Source organism: Pleurodeles waltl, chromosome 7 (genome assembly GCF_031143425.1).
Source record: "Pleurodeles waltl isolate 20211129_DDA chromosome 7, aPleWal1.hap1.20221129, whole genome shotgun sequence".
NCBI lineage: Eukaryota > Metazoa > Chordata > Amphibia > Caudata > Salamandridae > Pleurodeles > Pleurodeles waltl.
Window position 1 is genome coordinate 1,283,125,149 of NC_090446.1, and position 19,002 is coordinate 1,283,144,150.

A 19,002-nucleotide genomic window follows, 5' to 3' on the forward strand; every position below is an offset into this window, starting at 1 on the left:
AAGAATCCTTGAGAGTCGAAACGCGTACGTGGCTGTTGCTTGCAATAAAAGATGTCAATTTGAACCTCGTGTAGTGGGGTGAGAATCTTGTTCACACAATATATATATATATGCATGCATGTCTTTTCTGTAGTGGCAGTTGCCATAAAGTAGCTGAGTGGATTAGTAAAGGCAAGCGTTACCTGCGCTTTAAAACAAATGTAATGCCAGGGGGACTATGGAGATATGAGTGGCACTTTTGCTGGGTAGTACTGAGGGAATTAGAAGAGGAGGTAATGGGAGGCAGAGCACCAAAAATGACTGTTGCACAGGGTGTGTGGTAAGGTGAAGTAATACATTATTTTTTTGTTTTTTTTCAGTGTTTTCAGAAAATCTGCAGAATGGGAGAAGAAGCGAAGGTAAGGTGACGACATTTCCTGTTGTACACAACAAACATACCCACACGCAATTTTGTGACTATCTGCCTTCTACGTAGGCTAGTAATTTAGAGGGACAGTTTAGCCAGTTGCAGAGATGGCGTCTCGTTGGATGACTGCTGATCAAGCCCTAGCTCGGGTTATGGAGGACAGTTCTGATGTAGGCTCAGAGACTGAGACAGCAGACACTGAGACAGCATCTGAGGGAGAGGACAATGGGGCAGATTCTGGGAGTGATTTTTCAGTCGGCGGAGTCCCATCTGACACCTCTTCCAGTGAGTCTGAAGGAGACAATGACGACATCCGTGCTGTCCCTTCGCAAGCACATTCTGGGCAGTGGGACCACATTGGGTTAGCCGAACCCAGAGAGCACGTGCTTGCTGCCGCAAGCACAGAGACTGCTCTCTTGGCAGCCCCCCTGTTTGGTTCAGCCCCAAATTCCACCTTTTACTGGTGATGCTGGATGTAAAGTCGATACAGCTAACTTTTTGCCAGTCGACTACATCTATCTGTTTTTGGATGTTGACTTTCTTCAGAAAGTTGTGCAGCAAACAAATTTGCGTGCAGACCAATTTCTGAGGGAGCGAGGAGGCACTCTAGGGCCCCGTTCTAGAGCACGCAAGTGGACACCCACTTCGCTGGCGGAGTTGAAAATATTTTTGGGCCTTACGCTCAAAATGGGGTTAGTACAGAAACCCACCTTGCAGTCCTACTGGACGACTCGCACGGTTTGGGTAACTCCCATCTTCGCACCATACATGAGCAGAGATCGTTTTTTGCTACTGCAGCGCATGCTGCATTTCAATGACAATTCTGCTGCATTGCCCCGGGACCATCCAGATCATGACAGGTTGTTCAAAATTCGGCCTGTCGGAAATTTGTGGCTCCTCTCAGATTCCACAACTTTCTGTCACCGAAATGTGAGGAAAACTTGTTTTTTTAGCCACTTTTTGAGGTTTGCAAAGGATTCTGGGTAACAGAACCTGGTCCGAGCCCCGCAAGTCACCCCTCCTTGGAATCCCCTAGGTCTCTAGTTTTCAGAAATGGTTTGGTAGGTTTCCCTAGGTGCCGGCTGAGCTAGAGGCCAAAATCTACAGGTAGGCACTTTGGAAAAAAGGAGCTCTGTTTTCTATTAAAAAAAATAGGATGTGTCCATGTTGTGTTTTGGGGCATTTCCTGTCGCGGGCACTAGGCCTACCCACACAAGTGAGGTATCATTTTTATCGGGAGACTTGGGGGAACATAGAATAGTAAAACAAGTGTTATTGCCCCTTATCTTTCTCTACATTTTTCCTTCCAAATATAAGAGTGTGTGTAAAAAAGACGTCTATTTGAGAAAAGCCCTGCAATTCACATGCTAGTATGGGCACCTCGGAATTCAGCGATGTGCAAATAACCACTGCTCCTCAAAACCTTATCTTGATCCCATTTTGGAAATGCAAAGGTTTTCTTGATACCTCTTTTTCACTCTTCATATTTCAGCAAATGAATTGCTGTATACCCAGTATAGAATGAAAACCAACTGCAGGGTGCAGCTCATTTATTGGCTCTGGTACCTAGGGTTCTTGATGAACCTACAAGCCCTTTATATCCCCGCAACCAGAAGAGTCCAGTAGACAAAACGGTATATTGCTTTCAGAAATCTGACATCGCAGGAAAAAGTTACAGAGTAAAACATAAAGAAAAATGGCTGTTTTCAGCTCAATTTCATTTTTTTTTTATTTCAGCTGTTATTTTCTGTAGGAAAACCTTGTAGGATCTACACAAATGACCCCTTGCTGAATTCAGAATTTTGTCTAGTTTTCAGAAATGTTTAGCATTCCGGGATCCAGCATTGGTTTCACACCCATTCCTGTCACTAACTGGAAGCAGGCTGAAAGCACCAAATATAGTAAAAATGGGGTATGTCCCAGTAAAATGCCAAATTTGTGTTGAAAAATGTGGTTTTCTGATTCAAGTCTGCCCGTTCCTGAAAGGTGGCAAGTTAGTGATTTCAGCACCAGAAACCCTTTGTTGATGGCATTTTCAGGGAAAAAACCACAAGCCTTCTTCGCAGCCCTTTTTTCCCATTTTTTTGGAAAAAACTAAATTTTTACTGTATTTTGGCTATTTTCTTGGTCTCCTCCAGGGGAAACCACAAACTCTGGGTACCATTAGAATCCCTAGTATGTTGGAAAAAAAGGACGCAAATTTGGCGTGGTTAGCTTATGTGGACAAAAAGTTATGAAGCCCTAAGCGCAAACTACCCCAAATAGCCAAAAAAGGGCTCAGCACTGGGGGGGGAAAAGGCCCAGCAGCTAAGGGGTTAAATAATAATAAATAAAAAAAATAATAAAAAAAAAAGAAGAACATAACATTCACACATCGGCACAAAAAGAGGCTCTTCTAAACAAGATGATAAGGAGGCATCTTTACATTTTCTTTTAAGATCAAAGGTCACATACTGAATCATTCGGAGTTTACCTTGCCCTGGAGGAGTGACGCACACTGCCTGCGCAATAGCCGACAAGACAGACTGCTCTGCAAGACCAATCCGGAGCTTTCCAGCCAAAGACCTAAAGACGCAAAACAGATTAACTAAAAGCTTAACAAGGGAGTAAATCAATTTTAATGCCATATAAAGCGCAGAGAGAAGTTGGCAGAGAAAGGAGGGGGGCTGTTTGGGGAGTGACCAGGCTGTAAGATACTGACCGAACAATATAACGTGCTTCCGAGTGTCGGCAGGCCACGAATATACCCTTGATAATATCAATTTTCTTATTCATTGACTGGAAGAAAGACAACAAGAAAATCGGCTTTAAAACACCACACTTCAATTGAGATATATATACACATATACACACATATACATACACACACAAATATATACATGCACACACACGTACATATATACACAACCCTATAAAAGTGGCACTATACAAGGCGCTGTACAAGTTGCACATATATATATATATATATATATACACACACACACACACACACACACACACACATACACACACACACACACATATATATACATATAAAATGTCACTTACCCAGTGTAAATCTGCTCGTGGCATGTAGTGCTACAGATTCACATGCTATGCATTATTCTGCCATCTAGTGTGGGCTCGGAGTGTTACAAGTTGCTTTTCTTCGAAGAAGTCTTTTCGGAGTCACGGGATCGAGTGACTCCTCCTCTCGGTCATACTACGCATGGGCATTGACTCCGTTGTTAGATATTTTTCCCACAAAAGGGTGTAGGAAGGAGTGAGAGTGTAGTGATATAAATGTTTTATTAAAATAGTACGTAAAAATAGATGCCCATGCAAATGTATATACATATGTACAAATTATAAAAAACTGCACCAACTACAGGCTTCCGGGAAGCAGGGAGGGTGCATGTGAATCTGCAGCACTACATGCCACGAACAGATGTACACTGGGTAAGTGACATTTTCTGTTCGATGGCATGTGTAGCTGCAGATACACATGCTATGCATAGACTAGAAAGCAGTTACTCTCCCCAAAAAATGCAGTGGCTAGCCTCTAGGAGTTGGAGTTGTTTGAAATAATGTTCTTAAGACAGCTTGACCTACATTGAGCTGTTGCTCTGAAAATACATCTACACAATAATCCTTTGTAAATGTATGTGGTGTAGACCATGTGGCAGCTTTACAAATGTCCGCCATTGGTATGTTTCCTAAAAATGCCATAGATGCACCTTTTTTCCTAGTGGAATGTGCTTTAGGTGTGATTATAAGTTGTCTTTTTGCCTTAATGTAACATGTTTGTATACATTTAACAATCCATCTTGCTAATCCTTGTTAAGAGATAGGATTCCCTTTATGTGGTTTTTGAAAAGCAACGAAAAGCTGCTTTGTTTTTCTGAATTCTTTTGTTCTATCCACATAGTACATAAGAGCTATTTTAAGGTCAAGAGTGTGAAGGGCTCTTTCTACAATTGAATCTGGCTGTGCGAACAAGACTGGCAATTCCACGGTTTGGTTTATGTGAAAAAAGGTGATACCACCTTTGGCAGAAATTTTGGATTGGTTCTCAGTACAACTTTAGGTTTGTGTACTTGGAAAAAACGGTTCTTCAAGAGTGAGTGCTTGTATTTCACAAACTCTTCGTAATTAAGTAATAGCTACTAGGAAAGCATCTTTCCAGGTTAAGAATTGAATCGCACATGAATGCATGGGTTCAAAAGGTGGGCCCAATAATCTGGTGAGTACAATATTGAGGTTCCAAGCAGGAACAGGTGGTGTTGTGGGTGGAATAATACATTTTAGTCCTTCCATGAAGGCTTTAATAACTGGGACTCTAATGTGAGGTATGTTGTACAGTTTGTAAATATGCTGATGTGGCAGTGAGATTAATTTTTTGCTTGTTTTAGAACTTCCATGCATTCTAATGGAAGTTTTAAGTATCCAAATTCTATTACTTCAGGAGCCAAATCGCTAAGTTGAGAACCCTGGGATTTGGATATCTGATTTTTCCTTTGTTTTGTGTTAACAAGTCCGGTCTGTTTGGAAGTTTAGAGTGGGGTACTACTGACCGGTCTAGGAGTGTTGTGTACCAATGTTGTCGTGCCCACGTTGGGGCTATGAGTATTATGGTGAGATAAGTCTGACGCAGTTTGTTGACCAGAAATGGAAGTAGTGCGAGAGGGGGAAAAGCGTAAACAAATATCCCTGACCAGTTGATCCATAGAGCTTTGCCCTTGGACAGAGGGGTGGGTGTCTGGATGCGAAGTTTTGGCATTTTGTGTTTTTGCTTGTGAATAGGTCTATTTCTGGTGTCCCCCACTTTTAAAAGTACTGATTAAGTGAATTTCCCATTCGTTTATCTGTTGATGTGTTCTGCTTAGGCGATCCGCTAGCTGATTGTCGATTCCTGGGATGTATTCTTCTAGTAGATTAATTTGATTGTGAATTGCCCATTTCCATATTGTTTGGGCTAGAAGGGACAGTTGAGATGAATGTGTCCCGCCTTGTTTCTTTAGGTAATACATGGTTGTCATATTGTCTGTTTTTAATCAAGACAGCCTTGTGTTTGAGAAGCGGCTGAAATGCTTTTTGGGGCAAGGAACACAGCTAAGAATTCTAAATGGTTAATGTGATAATTTAGCTGTTGTGAATTCCATTCCCCTTGAATGGTAAGGTTGTTGAGATGAGCTCCCCAACCGGTCATTGATGCATCCGTTGTTATTGTGGTCTGAGGCACAGGGTCTTGAAGTGACCGCCATGCGATTCCACCATTGAAGGGACTTGTGCGTTTGCCGGTCTAACACTAGATCTTGCAATTGACCCTGTGCTTGAGACCATTGCTGTGAGAGGCACTGTTGTAGTGTCCTCATGTTTAGTCTTGCATAAGGTACTATTGCTATGCAGGATGCCATCATTCCCAAAAGTTTCATGATAAATCTTACAGTGTATTGTTGATTTGGCTGCATTTGTGTATGAGATTTTGAAAAGCTTGTACCCTTTGTGTATTTGGATAAGCTAAGGCTTTTTGCGTATTGAGAATAGCACCTAGGTAAGGTTTCACCTGTGCTGGTTGAAAATGAGATTTTTGGTCGTTGAGAGTGAACCCTAGTGTATGTAGGGTCTCTATTATGTATGGAGTGTGTTTTTGACATTGGCTAATAAAATTAAGCAATTTTATACAATCGCCTAGATATGGAAAGACATGTATGTCTTGTCTTCTTAGGTAGGATGCTACTACCGCTAGACTTTTTGTGAATACCCTTGGAGCTGTTATGCCGAATGGTAGAACTTTGAATAGATAATGTTTTCTTACTATCACAAACTTAGTTATTTTCTGTGAGCGGGATGGATGGGTATATGGAAATACGAATCTTTGAGGTCTAATGTAGTCATGTAATATTGTTTTTGAAATAGTGGGATGACGTCCTGCAGAGTTACCATGTGAAAGTGTTCTGACAGGATGTATAGACTTAGGGATCAGAGGTCTAGGATGGGCCTGAGAGTGCCATCCTTTTTGGGAATGAGGAAGTATAGTGAGTATACTCCTGTTCCTTGTTGAGAATGTGGGACCAATTCTATTGCCTGTTTTAGTAGTAGCGATTGTACTTCTTGCTGTAATAGAACATTGGCTTCTGGGGACAGCTTGTGATAACGTGGAGGAATGTTTGAATGAGTAGAAATCAATTCTAGGCAATAACCATTGCGGGGAATTGACTATACCCATTGGTCTGTGGTGATATTTTGCCAATGGGAGTGGAATTGCTGTAGTCTGCCGCCCACAGGAGATTTGTGAGGTTGAGGAATGGTAAATAAGTCACTGTTTAGTTGGGGTAGTGGCTTGTTCTGAAGTTTGGAACTTGCCTCTGGTTCTAAAGTATTGGCCTCTATAAGACCCTCTAAAACCCCCTCTCTGGTACTGCTGTTGCCCTTGTTTTGCCTGGGAGGTAGAAGGTTCTGTGGATTGCGGCTTAAATCCTCCTCTGAATTGTTGTCTGCAAAAGGAGCCTCTGTAGGGTGTTGTGTATAAGGCTCCCATTGCTTTGGCAGTGTCCGAGTGTTTTCTCAGGTTTTCTATGGCTGTGTCGACTTCGGGGCCAAACAGGTGCTTTTTATTAAAAGGCATATTCAGCACTGCCTGATGAATTTCTGGTTTAAAACCAGAGGAACGAAGCCATGCATGTCTGTGTACAGTGATGGCAGTATTCACGCGTCTAGCTGCTGTATCTGCAGCATCAAGGGCAGACGTCTGTGATTGTTGCTTATGGCCTGACCCTCTTCCACAATCTTTTGTGCCCTTTTTTGGTGTTCCTTTGGGAGGTGTTGTTGGAGTTCCTGCATTTCATCCTAGTGGGCTCTATCATACCTTGCTAGCAAGGCTTGAGAGTTTGCAATTTGCCATTGGTTGGCAGCCTGTGGCGCTACCCTCTTGCCAGCAGCATCGAATTTTCTACTCTCCTTGTCGGGGGAGGAGCATCCCCTGACGACTAGCTATTAGCCCTCTTTCTTGCCGCACTTACTACCACTGAGTCTGGAGGAACTTGGTGGGTAATATAATCAGGGTCTGTAGGAGCAGGTTTATATATATTTTTTTATCACTGCGTGGTGTTATTACCCTAGCTTTGACTGGCTCACTGAATATATGATCTGCATGTTTAATCATGCCAGGTAGTATTGGAAGGCATTGATATTTTGAGTACATGGAGGATAGGGTGTTAGAGAAAATCCTCTTCTAGAGGTTGTGTGCAGATCCCAGGGATCAACCGTATCACAATATTGTGAATGAGTTGGTGAAGGCAAAGGTGGTGGGCTAGTGGGTGGTGGCGAAAAAGAAAGTTGTGGTGAATGAGGGGGAGAAGTATGGGTAGGTAATGGCTTCTCCTTCGGTTTCTACATTTTTGCTGGTGGTGGAGCAGTGTCTAATTGTTCTTGAAAGGCCAACTTTCTCTTGGTATGGAGAGGAGGTACAGTAATTATTCTGCCAGTCTCTTTATGGATGTGAACCCTTGATTGTCTTTCATCCATAATTTCAGATAGGTTGGACCTCAGTGTCCTCAGAAACATGATCAGAAGGTCTATAAGACTGTTCATCCAATGATTTTGAGCTCGGTTTAAGGTGTCTCGAAAGTCCTTGATCTTCAGAATAAGAAGATTTTCGGCTCCGAAGATGGTAGTTTTTTCGAGCCCGAAAATAGAGCCAGATGTTTTGACTCCGAAGCAGGGCGTCAAGACTTCAGACTTGAGCAAGCATCCTCACTCCTCGGAGTCGAAGTAGAACTCTTGATGGATTTACTCGACTCCAATACCGACAGAGGAGTGCCCATTTTTGACGCCAAACCCGAAGATCAGTCGACGAGTCTGTTCGGGTTGAACCATGGCTCTCTGGCAGTGGTGTAGCATAGGCCTTTGAGGATTTTTTTTTTATAAGTGGGTGTAGGGGCAGACGTACTCACGTGCTGACCAGCAGTGATAGGCCTACCTTCTTCCGATTCTTCTTCAGAGTCTGTGTCCCTGATGGAAACCTCCGTCTGCGCCTGTTCCTCCTCCATGGTGTTGAGATGTTCCGTACTCTTCGACGCCATTTCTAATCTTCTGGCTCTCCAATCACGCAGGGGCTTCTTGGATCGAAACGATCAACAGGCCTTTGCAATCTTCTTCTTTGTGATCGGGAGAAACACAGATTACATACGAGGTGTTGGTCTGTGTAGGGAAATTTTACATGGCATCGGGGACCAAATCCAAATGGAGTCCGATCCATCAGGCTTCAACATGGTAGGCCCGAACAGGCCAGAGTCGGGCGCACACACCCAGAAGGAGAAATTTTGTTTCAGACGGTACTATCGGCTTGAGGCTAGGTGGAAACGTGACCGAAACAATACTGACGAATAAAGGAGTTTTCTAAAGTTTATGATTCAAAATATCGGAGCAAGAGGAAACACGCCCGAACCAGACAGCAGAAAGAAAACAATCTAACAACAGAGTCGATGCCCATGCGCAGCATGACCGAGAGCAGGAGTCACTCGATCCTGTGATTCTGAAAAGACTTCTTCAAAGAAAAACTTGTAACACTCTGAGCCCAACTCTAGATGGCGGAATAATGCATAGCATGTGTATCTGCAGCTACACATGCCATTGAACTATAATATATATATATATATATATATACATACATACATACACACACACACACACACATACATATATATACACACACACACACACACATATATGGAAAATGTCACTTACCCAGTGTACATCTGTTCGTGGCATTAGTCGATGCAGATTCACATGCTGTGCACAGTCCGCCATCTGGTGTTGGGCTCGGAGTGTTACAAGTTGTTTTTCTTCGAAGAAGTCTTTTCGAGTCACGAGACCGGGGGACTCCTCCCATTTCGACTCCATTGCGCATGGGCGTCGACTCCATCTTAGATTGTTTTGCCCGCAGAGGGTGAGGTAGGAGTTGTGTATGCTAGTAATAGTGCCCATGCAATGGAGTGAATGCGTATGTACATAATAAAGTTTTAAGTAATATATTTACAAATGTACAAATGTTTAAGATCTACTTCTAAACGGCTACAGGCTCCCGGGGAGGCGGGTGGGCGCATGTGAATCTGCAGCGACTAATGCCACGAACAGATGTACACTGGGTGAGTGACATTTTCCGTTCGATGGCATGTGTAGCTGCAGATACACATGCTGTGCATAGACTAGTAAGCAGTTATCTCCCCAAAAGCGGTGGTTCAGCCTGTAGGAGTTGAAGTAGTTTGAAATAATGTTCTTAATACAGCTTGACCTACTGTTGCTTGTTGTGCAGTTAGCACATCTACACAGTAGTGCTTGGTAAATGTATGAGGCGTAGACCATGTTCCTGCCTTACATATTTCGTTCATTGGAATATTTCCTAGAAAGGCCATGGTAGCACCTTTCTTTCTGGTTGAGTGTGCCTTTGGTGTAATAGGCAGTTCTCTTTTAGCTTTAAGATAGCAGGTTTGAATGCACTTAACTATCCATCTAGCAATGCCTTGTTTTGAAATTGGATTTCCTGTATGAGGTTTTTGAAAGGCGATAAATAATTGTTTTGTCTTTCGAATTAGTTTTGTTCTGTCAATGTAGTACATTAGTGCTCTTTTAATGTCTAATGTATGTAGTGCTCTTTCGGCTACCGAATCTGGTTGTGGGAAGAACACTGGTAATTCTACCGTTTGATTTAGGTGGAACGGTGAGATTACTTTTGGTAAAAATTTAGGATTGGTCCGTAGAACAACTTTATTTTTGTGTATTTGAATAAATGGTTCTTGAATGGTAAATGCTTGAATCTCACTCACTCTTCTTAGAGATGTGATGGCAATTAAAAATGCAACTTTCCACGTTAAGTATTGCATTTCACAAGAGTGCATGGGCTCAAATAGTGGACCCATGAGTCGTGTTAGGACAATGTTGAGGTTCCATGAAGGAACTGGTGGTGTTCTTGGTGGTATAATTCTCTTTAGACCTTCCATAAACGCCTTTATGACTGGTATCCTAAACAATGAAATTGAGTGCGTAATTTGCAGGTAAGCAGAAATTGCCGTAAAATGTATTTTAAGGGAAGAGAAAGCTAGGTTAGATTTTTGCAAATGTAGTAAGTATCTTACTATTTCTTTTGCAGATGCGTGTAAAGGTTGGATTTGATAATTATGGCAGTAATAAACAAATCTTTTCCACTTATTTGCAGTGTCTAGTGGTAGGTTTTCTAGCTTGTTTTATGACCTCTATACATTCCTGTGTGAGGTCTAAGTGCCCGAATTCTAGGATTTCAGGAGCCAAATTGCTAGATTCAACGATGCTGGATTTGGATGTCGGATCTGTTGTTTGTGTTGTGTTAACAGATCTGGTCTGTTGGGTAGTTTGACATGAGGTACTACTGAAAGGTCTAGTAGTGTTGTGTACCAAGGTTGCCTTGCCCATGTTGGTGCTATTAGTATGAGTTTGAGTTTGTTTTGACTCAACCTGTTTACTAGATATGGAGGGAGAGGGGGAAAAGCGTACGCAAATATCCCTGACCAGTTCATCCATAGAGCATTGCCTTGGGATTGATCTTGTGGGTACCTGGATGCGAAGTTTTGGCATTTTGAGTTTTCTTTTGTTGCAAATAGATCTATTTGAGGTGTTCCCCAAATTTGAAAGTAATTGTTTAGTATTTGGGGGTGAATTTCCCATTCGTGGGTTTGTTGGTGATCTCGAGAGAGATTGTCTGCCAACTGGTTCTGAATCCCTGGAATAAATTGTGCTATTAGGCGAATGTGGTTGTGAATCGCCCAATGCCATATTTTTTGTGTTAGGAGGCACAAATGTGTCGAGTGTGTCCCTCCTTGTTTGTTTAGATAATACATTGTTGTCATGTTGTCTGTTTTGACAAGAATGTATTTTTGGGTTATTATGGGTTGAAATGCTTTCAGCGCTAGAAATACTGCTAACAGTTCTAAGTGATTTATGTGAAACTGCCTCTGATGTATGTCCCATTGTCCTTGGATGCTATGTTGATTGAGGTGTGCTCCCCACCCTGTCATGGAAGCATCCGTCGTTATGACGTATTGTGGCACTGGGTCTTGGAAAGGCCGCCCTCGGTTTAAATTTGTACTGTTCCACCATAGAAGCGAGATGTATGTTTGGAGGTCTATCAACACCAGATCTAGAAGTTGACCATGTGCTTGTGACCATTGTGATGCTAGGCACTGTTGTAAGGGCCGCATGTGCAATCTTGCGTTTGGGACAATGGCTATGCATGAAGACATCCTGCCTAGGAGTTTCATTACCATTATGACTTGTATCTTTTGTGTTGGATACATGGCCTGTACTACCTTGTGAAATGTTTGAACCCTTTGTGGAGTTGGAGTGGCAATCCCTTTTGCTGTGTTGATTGTCGCTCCTAAGTATTGCTGTGTGACACGGCAAAAGGTGTGACTTCGCGTAGTTGATCGAGAAACCTAGCCTGTGAAGGGTCTGTATGACGTAGTTTGTGTGCTGTGAACATTGTCTTAGCGTGTTGGTTTTGATTAACCAGTCATCTAAGTACGGGAACACATGTATTTGCTGCCTTCTGATATGTGCAGCTACTACTGCCAGACATTTTGTAAAAACTCTTGGCGCAGTTGTTATTCCGAATGGCAACACTTTGAACTGGTAATGTATTCCTTGGAATACGAACCTTAGGTATTTCCTGTGTGAAGGATGTATTTGTATATGGAAATACGCATCTTTTAGGTCTAATGTTGTTATGTAATCTTGCTGTTTGAGCAGGTGGATTACGTCTTGTAACGTGACCATGTGATAGTGGTCTGATTTGATGTAGGTATTTAGTGTTCTGAGATCTAGTATTGGTCTCAGAGTTTTGTCCTTTTTGGGTATTAGAAAGTACAGTGAGTAAACTCCTGTGTTTTTTTTTTGTAGATTTGGCACTAATTCTATTGCGTCCTTTTGTAGCAATGCTTGAACTTCTAGTCCTAGAAGATCTATATGTTGTTTTGACATATTGTGTGTTTTCGGTGGGACGTTTGGAGGGAATTGGTGAAATTCTATGCAATAACCATGCTGGATAATTGCTAAGACCCAGGTGTCTGTTGTTATTTCCTACCAAAGTTTGTAAAATTGGCTTAGTCTTCCCCCCACAGGTGTTATGTGATGGGGTTGTGTGACTTGTGAGTCACTGTTTATTTTGAGGATTTTTGGGGCCTTGGAATTTTCCTCGATTTCTTGGGAATTGGCCCCCTCTATATTGTCCCCGAAAACCTCCCCTCTGATATTGACCCTGGTAATTAGGCCTTGTTTGTGAGGTTGTGGTTTCTGTGGGTTGACCTCGAAACCCTCCCCTAAAAGGTGTTTTCCGAAATGTGCCTCTGCTCTGCGGGGAGTAGAGTGCGCCCATGGCTTTGGCTGTATCGGTGTCTTTTTTGAGTTTCTCAATGGCAGTGTCAACCTCCGGCCCAAACAATTGCTGTTCATTAAATGGCATATTGAGCACAGCTTGTTGGATTTCCGGCTTGAACCCTGAAGTGCGCAGCCATGCGTGCCTTCGTATCGTGATTGCAGTGTTTATTGTCCTTGCAGCTGTATCTGCTGCATCCATGGAAGACCGTATCTGATTATTTGAGATACTTTGTCCCTCTTCTACCACCTGTTGCGCCCTTTTTTGGAACTCCTTGGGTAAGTGTTCGATGAAATGTTGCATTTCATCCCAATGAGCTCTGTCGTATCTTGCCAAAAGTGCTTGTGAATTGGCAATACGCCATTGATTTGCTGCTTGTGCTGCAACCCTTTTTCCCGCAGCATCAAATTTGCGGCTCTCTTTGTCTGGAGGTGGTGCGTCTCCTGAGGTATGAGAGTTGGCTCTCTTACGAGCTGCCCCGACAACTACTGAGTCTGGTGTTAGTTGTGTTGTAATATAGATTGGATCTGTTGGCGGTGGCTTGTACTTTTTCTCCACCCTTGGAGTTATGGCTCTGCCTTTAACTGGATCCTGAAATATTTGCTTTGAATGTTTTAGCATTCCTGGGAGCATGGGAAGGCTTTGGTACTGGCTATGGGTGGAGGATAGTGTGTTAAACAGAAAGTCATCCTCAATTGGTTCAGAATGTAAGGTGACGTTGTGAAATTCGGCTGCCCTTGCGACCACCTGTGTGTAGGATGTACTGTCCTCAGGTGGTGACGGTTTTGTGGGATAGGAGTCTGGGCTGTTGTCAGACACTGGAGCATCATAAAGGTCCCATTCATCGGGATCATCCCGACTCATTGTAGTATGAGCTGGTGAGTGCATCAGTGGTGGAGTTGTTGCTGGTGATGCATGTGTTGATGGTGGCGGAGACGGTGGCGGGGTTGTTTTTCTCACCACTTTTGCCTGTGGTTGCTTGTCCTTTTGTTGAAAGGCAAGTTTCCTTTTTATTTTGATTGGGGGAAGAGTGGTTATCTTCCCTGTGTCCTCATGACTCATGACTATGAAGCCTTCTTTGCGTGTAGTCAGGCTCTACCGCTTGAAGCTCCTCTCCAAATCTATGTAATTGGGAGGTTAATCCTTGTTCCTCTGTATAGGAACTAGTTTTCGGCTCCGAGGCTGGATGTTTCGGAACCGAAATCTTTTCGGAAGTCTTTTTAGGCTCCGAAGAAACCTTCTTTGTTTTCGGCGTGGTGTCTCGGTGCCGAAATTCTTCGGTGCCGCTGTCTCTGTGCCGAAGTTTCTCGGAGCCGCAGTCTCGGCTCCGAGGTTGCTGTGTGGCGGTATCTCGACCGGAGTCGGATGACTTTGACACCAGCATGCCCTTTTTCGGTGCCTTGGATCGGTCACCTAGTTTTTGGGTTAAGCCATGGCCTGTTGGCGGTAGCGTCCCCTGGGCTTTTGTGGACTTCTCGTGAGTCTTGATTTTCGACGTCTTACTCACGGTTTGGTGTGTTTCTTCGGCGTCGAGTTCTTCAGAATCCGACTCGCGGATGGAGAAAGCTTCTTCTTCCTCCTCGAAACGTTCTTGACCTGTCTGCGTGGACGCCATTTGTAGTCTCCGGTCTCTCAGCGTCTTCCTCGACCGAAACGCTCGACAGACTTCACAAGTATCCTCCTTGTGCTCGGGGGACAAGCACAAGTTACAGACCAGATGCTGATCCGTATACGGATACTTGTTATGGCATTTTGGGCAGAAGTGGAATGGGGTCCGTTCCATCAGCCTTGAAGTCGCACATGGCCGGGCCGACCAGGCCCCGACGGGGGAATCGAAAAACCCCAAAGGGCCACCGGAGCTCTTCAAAATTCGGTGTCTATTTGTTCTAACTAACCCGATACCGAACGCAAACAATACCGACTATTTTTTCCGAGATTCTAACTAACTTTCCGACCCGAAACACGGAGCGAAAAGGAACACGTCCGAACCCGATGGCGTAAAAAAAACTATCTAAGATGGAGTCGACGCCCATGCGCAATGTGACTCGAAAAGACTTCTTCGAAGAAAAACAACTTGTAACACTCCGAGCCCAACACCAGATGGCGGACTGTGCACAGCATGTGTATCTGCAGCTACACATGCCATCGAACATATATATATATATATATATATATATACACACATACATACACAGAGAGACATTTTAAACCAAGAAAACCATCGCCTCAAGTTCTCGTCATAATTTGACAAATCTATTTTAATGAAACTACCTTACTGTGCAGATCTATAGGTATTTTTCATTAAAAATAACTCTCCATCCCAAATGACGGAGAAGGAGGTAAAAAGGGGCTTAGGTTGGTTTTAAATACATGTAATTTAACTTTGAAGTTTCAGTACAAAACACACTAACAAAACCAAACCTCAAATAGACCCAGATTGTTTTCACTAAGCTAACTGAAGAACTCCCAGACCTAGGCCCCCTCCTTTTACCAACAGCATTTTATCATACAAGTGAGAGAATCAAGCAGGAAAACCAGTTACAAACATTTAACAACCTGTTTGGTCGCCCAACGTGGAGTAACACGGTAAACGGGTAGAATATAAACTTGTGCATCTGATTATGCTGGTGTCTTCCTGTCTGAAGCAGAGTGAGGACTGGTAGTTTGGTTCTAAAACTGCTTATAGTGTTCTAAAGAAGTCCAACTGGACCATGAGCTTTATTCTTGGTTTTAATCGCATTTAGAATTTGTTTTCTCATCGAGAGAATTACCATAACAAAAAGTTACTGCAATCATCTAGCTAGGCTTGTTATCTTTCAAAGATTTGCATGTTTTTGTGCTATTCATTCGCAAGAATCTCTTGGCATTTTCAACACGGATTCCTTTGTAGTTTTATCACAGCATTAAACACATACTTTTCGTACCTAGGGCATACAGCTGAATGAGCATCCAAATGCAGCCTATGAGCTGGAAGTCTTAAATTTGCAATCAATCAATCAGTGCTTGTAAAGCGCAGCTACTCATCCATTAGGGTCACAAGATGCAGGGGGGCATATACCAGTGAGGTGGTTTAAAAAAAAGCCATGTCTTCAGTTCCTTTGTGAAGCTGACGAGGGAGCCCAGCAGGCCAGCGACCCGGTCAGGAGGCCAAGGACGACTAAAACTTGGGACCTGCGGCACAGGACGCGCCCCAGCAAGAGCGGGCCTGTCTGCTCCCATCCGCAGCTGTCTGCTCTTGGATCCAGCTTGTGGGGTGGGTGACTGCCCTTGTTTTGGCTTTTATTCGGTGGTTTGAGGCATTGTAAAGACTGTTCCGGCTGGTTTATAGGGGCAGACTCCTTGTAAACACCCCGGGACCCTTGTGGGCCGCTTCAGATGGGGGGAAAAAAAAAAGCCATTAGGTGGGAAAAGACCCCTCAGCGGGTAGCAAGGACCAGGTCAGTACCACGTTTGACTTTCTTTTGGCCCAAATGGTGGGGATACTTTCACAGAAAATAGTATTGGCCAAGAGATGCCTCTCTTTAGAACTGAGCGACTGCCAACGAGCACCCCTCCAAACGCTTGACTCTATGAATACAGATATAGAGGGTGGCTTTCCGGGGGGGGGGGGGGGGGGTGATCTGCACCTGTTACGCATATATGACTAAAGCTTACGACCACGCTTCCTAGCTACAGCACCCCACCGACAAAAAAGAAGACCATTGGAGTGAGCTGGGGAAAAAAAAAAAAAAAAAAAAAAAAACTGAGGATTCGGTCTCTCCAGCTCCGGTTGCCCCTTTTTGTTTTCAGGGGGCTTTTTGCTCAGGGCAGGCTCATGCCTTCTGTGTAGACACATTTCTACGTCAAATTAAGGAGATGGTGGAAGCCTGCCTGGCACCTCTGAAGGATAAATTACATTCTATGGAAGCAGTGATTTCTTTGCTGCCCTCTAGTATGGGGCCCTTGCAGGACCAACCACATGATTATATGGTGCCTGGATTTAGAGGCGTGGAATCCCTTTCTGAGCTGAGCTGATTTTGCTTCGACAGTGGTAGTGTGGGCTCTCACTCATAAGTGGATGCTCCTTTTCTGATTACCCCCAGTTTCCAATGAGACTGACAGGTCAGATCTCGCAGCTGCCCCTAACTACCTTTGGAGAATCTTGGTATCCATAACTGTTACCAAGTGGTGGTTGAGCCGGCGGGGCCCATCGGATTTCCAGCTAGTAATCTTTCTACTAACAGCAGTATTGTCAGGCCTATCTGGGGGGGACTGACCTTTAAGAAGGCTGGTAGGTGGTGCAAATTCCATGTTTTCTCTGTTCTCGCTTGGAGCTATCCCACCGATTGTGCTCCCTAAGTGGTTATCCTTTCTAACATGCCTTTGCTGTCATCTGATTCACAAGAATCCACACTGCAGCTGAAAAATAAGGTTGTCACTGGCTAGATAAAAACTGCAATTTTAATTTTAGAGACTTCAAGGGCTTTTTTTTTTTTTTTTAGACTGAGTGGGTCGGCCCCTTTGGCTAAGACTGGGAAAGGGAATAGTACTGTAGTTGGTTGCAACACATGAAGTTTCATAAAGGTCTGTTCACAGTGTAGTAGAGGGGGGAAATGCGCTCTCATTTCCCACTGTACCTTGGGTAGTAAACATTGCTGTCTGTCAAGCTTGGTAAGGGGCAAGATGTTTAGTCAAAGAAGTGCCTTTTGTTGCTTACCATAAATCCATTCAGCAGCTTTAGTTCTCGACACTACAGAAAGGGGTCTGCCACGCCTTGAAGTGATCATTTTATAGATATCAGGACCATCAATTTGCATACTCTTCAAAGATTTGAACCCTCCAATCTTCCGAGGACATTAACATTTGAAAATAATTATGGGAGCATTTTTTCCATTCGGCCAATAAGGGATCCTCAGAGGATTCAAGGATCTGGCCATCCGAGTGGTTGGCAGCAACAATATTTGTTGGCATTACAGGATTTTAGGCACAAAAGCATGTATTATAAGGGGGTGTCTAGGTCAGGACTTTCAGACTGGTTAACTTGTATTGGGGCAAAGGATAACTTCTGCGGATATGGAGACCTGGGTTTTGTTACACGTTTATCTTTGTTCAGGTCCTGATGTACTTTGTACTGAAAATTTCCTGCACTCAATTGCCTTGGACAGATGAAAATTTCCCTAAGAAAAAGCCAATAAGCCCTAATCGCCATACAATTGAAAGGTGCATTTGGAAAAAATATAACTCAGGAAACCACCTAGAAAAGACTGGAATGTGGAAATGGTCAGTCATGTAGGATATGAAAACACCTCTCAGCTCGTGAAGAGGACTTGGTGAAGAAATAGGTTAGTAAAGGAATAATATTAAAAAAAACTCTGAAAAAATAGTACCAATGAAACAAAATAGATGTGTCCCCATAACAGTCATGTCCCCAAACAAACGTGAGGTGAGACTAAATGGAGAAAATCCATTAAATTACAACAGCTCTCCAAATGTTACAATTAGTTGTGAAAGGTACAAGCATAAAACGTACACACCACGGGCACTTCCTGTATGCTATGCAGGGCTTTTAATGGCTTGCTCCCCTGGCTCAAAACTTACACATTAGGAACAAAAAGGAGGCTAATGTGTGTGAATAACATCATTTTAAACAAAACACATCTTTCCCTGCAGATCTTAGCTAAATTACCCTGATATTTATGTGTTAATGGTTAACTGATTCTCCAAGGGTTTGCCTTATAATTTCATTATAATGAAGCTCCACACCTACCGCGCTTCCTGACATCTTGGCTATCTCCTTGAGTTTGTTAAAGACACCAATAGCAGAAAGTTTGGGTGGAGCAAACATTGTGCGTTGGTTACTGCGGCTGCTTTCTGCCACCAATCCCAGGTCTCCCTTCTCCTGTGCCTCGGCCTTGATCTTATCCAGCTGGCGACCTGCAGGTAGAGGGGATAAAAGGCTTTAGGAGGGTATTATCCAGGCTAAAAGTCCAAACAAAACAGCTGAAGTCCATTTGGGTGTAACAGACACCCCCTCATGCCCAGAATTCTGCATTAACTCTCTCAAGGTCAGCATTCCAGTTTTTAGGTCGAAGGACTGGGAAGGAACTAAAAGCTTTTCAGAGGCTCCAAGAGTGAACTCACTGGGGAAAATAAAACATTGGAGGAAGTGGAAAAGATGAAGGAGAACTAAATAAAGCTAACAGACAAAGCAGAATTTAATTAAATTGTGGGC

The 19,002-nt window shown here is 43.4% G+C and overlaps 1 protein-coding gene across 1 annotated transcript in view; it reads right to left on the reverse strand.

Annotated features, from left to right (window-relative positions):
• LIG1 (DNA ligase 1) overlaps positions 1 to 19,002 on the reverse strand; it is a 296,484-nt gene that overhangs the window by 130,718 nt on the left and 146,764 nt on the right. The window contains exons 12-14 of the mRNA XM_069200497.1: positions 18,538 to 18,704; positions 3,108 to 3,184; positions 2,880 to 2,971 (exon numbers count right to left, since the gene is read on the reverse strand). Of these exons, the coding sequence (XP_069056598.1) occupies positions 2,880 to 2,971; positions 3,108 to 3,184; positions 18,538 to 18,704 (336 nt within the window). The remainder of the gene's footprint in view (positions 1 to 2,879; positions 2,972 to 3,107; positions 3,185 to 18,537; positions 18,705 to 19,002) is intronic.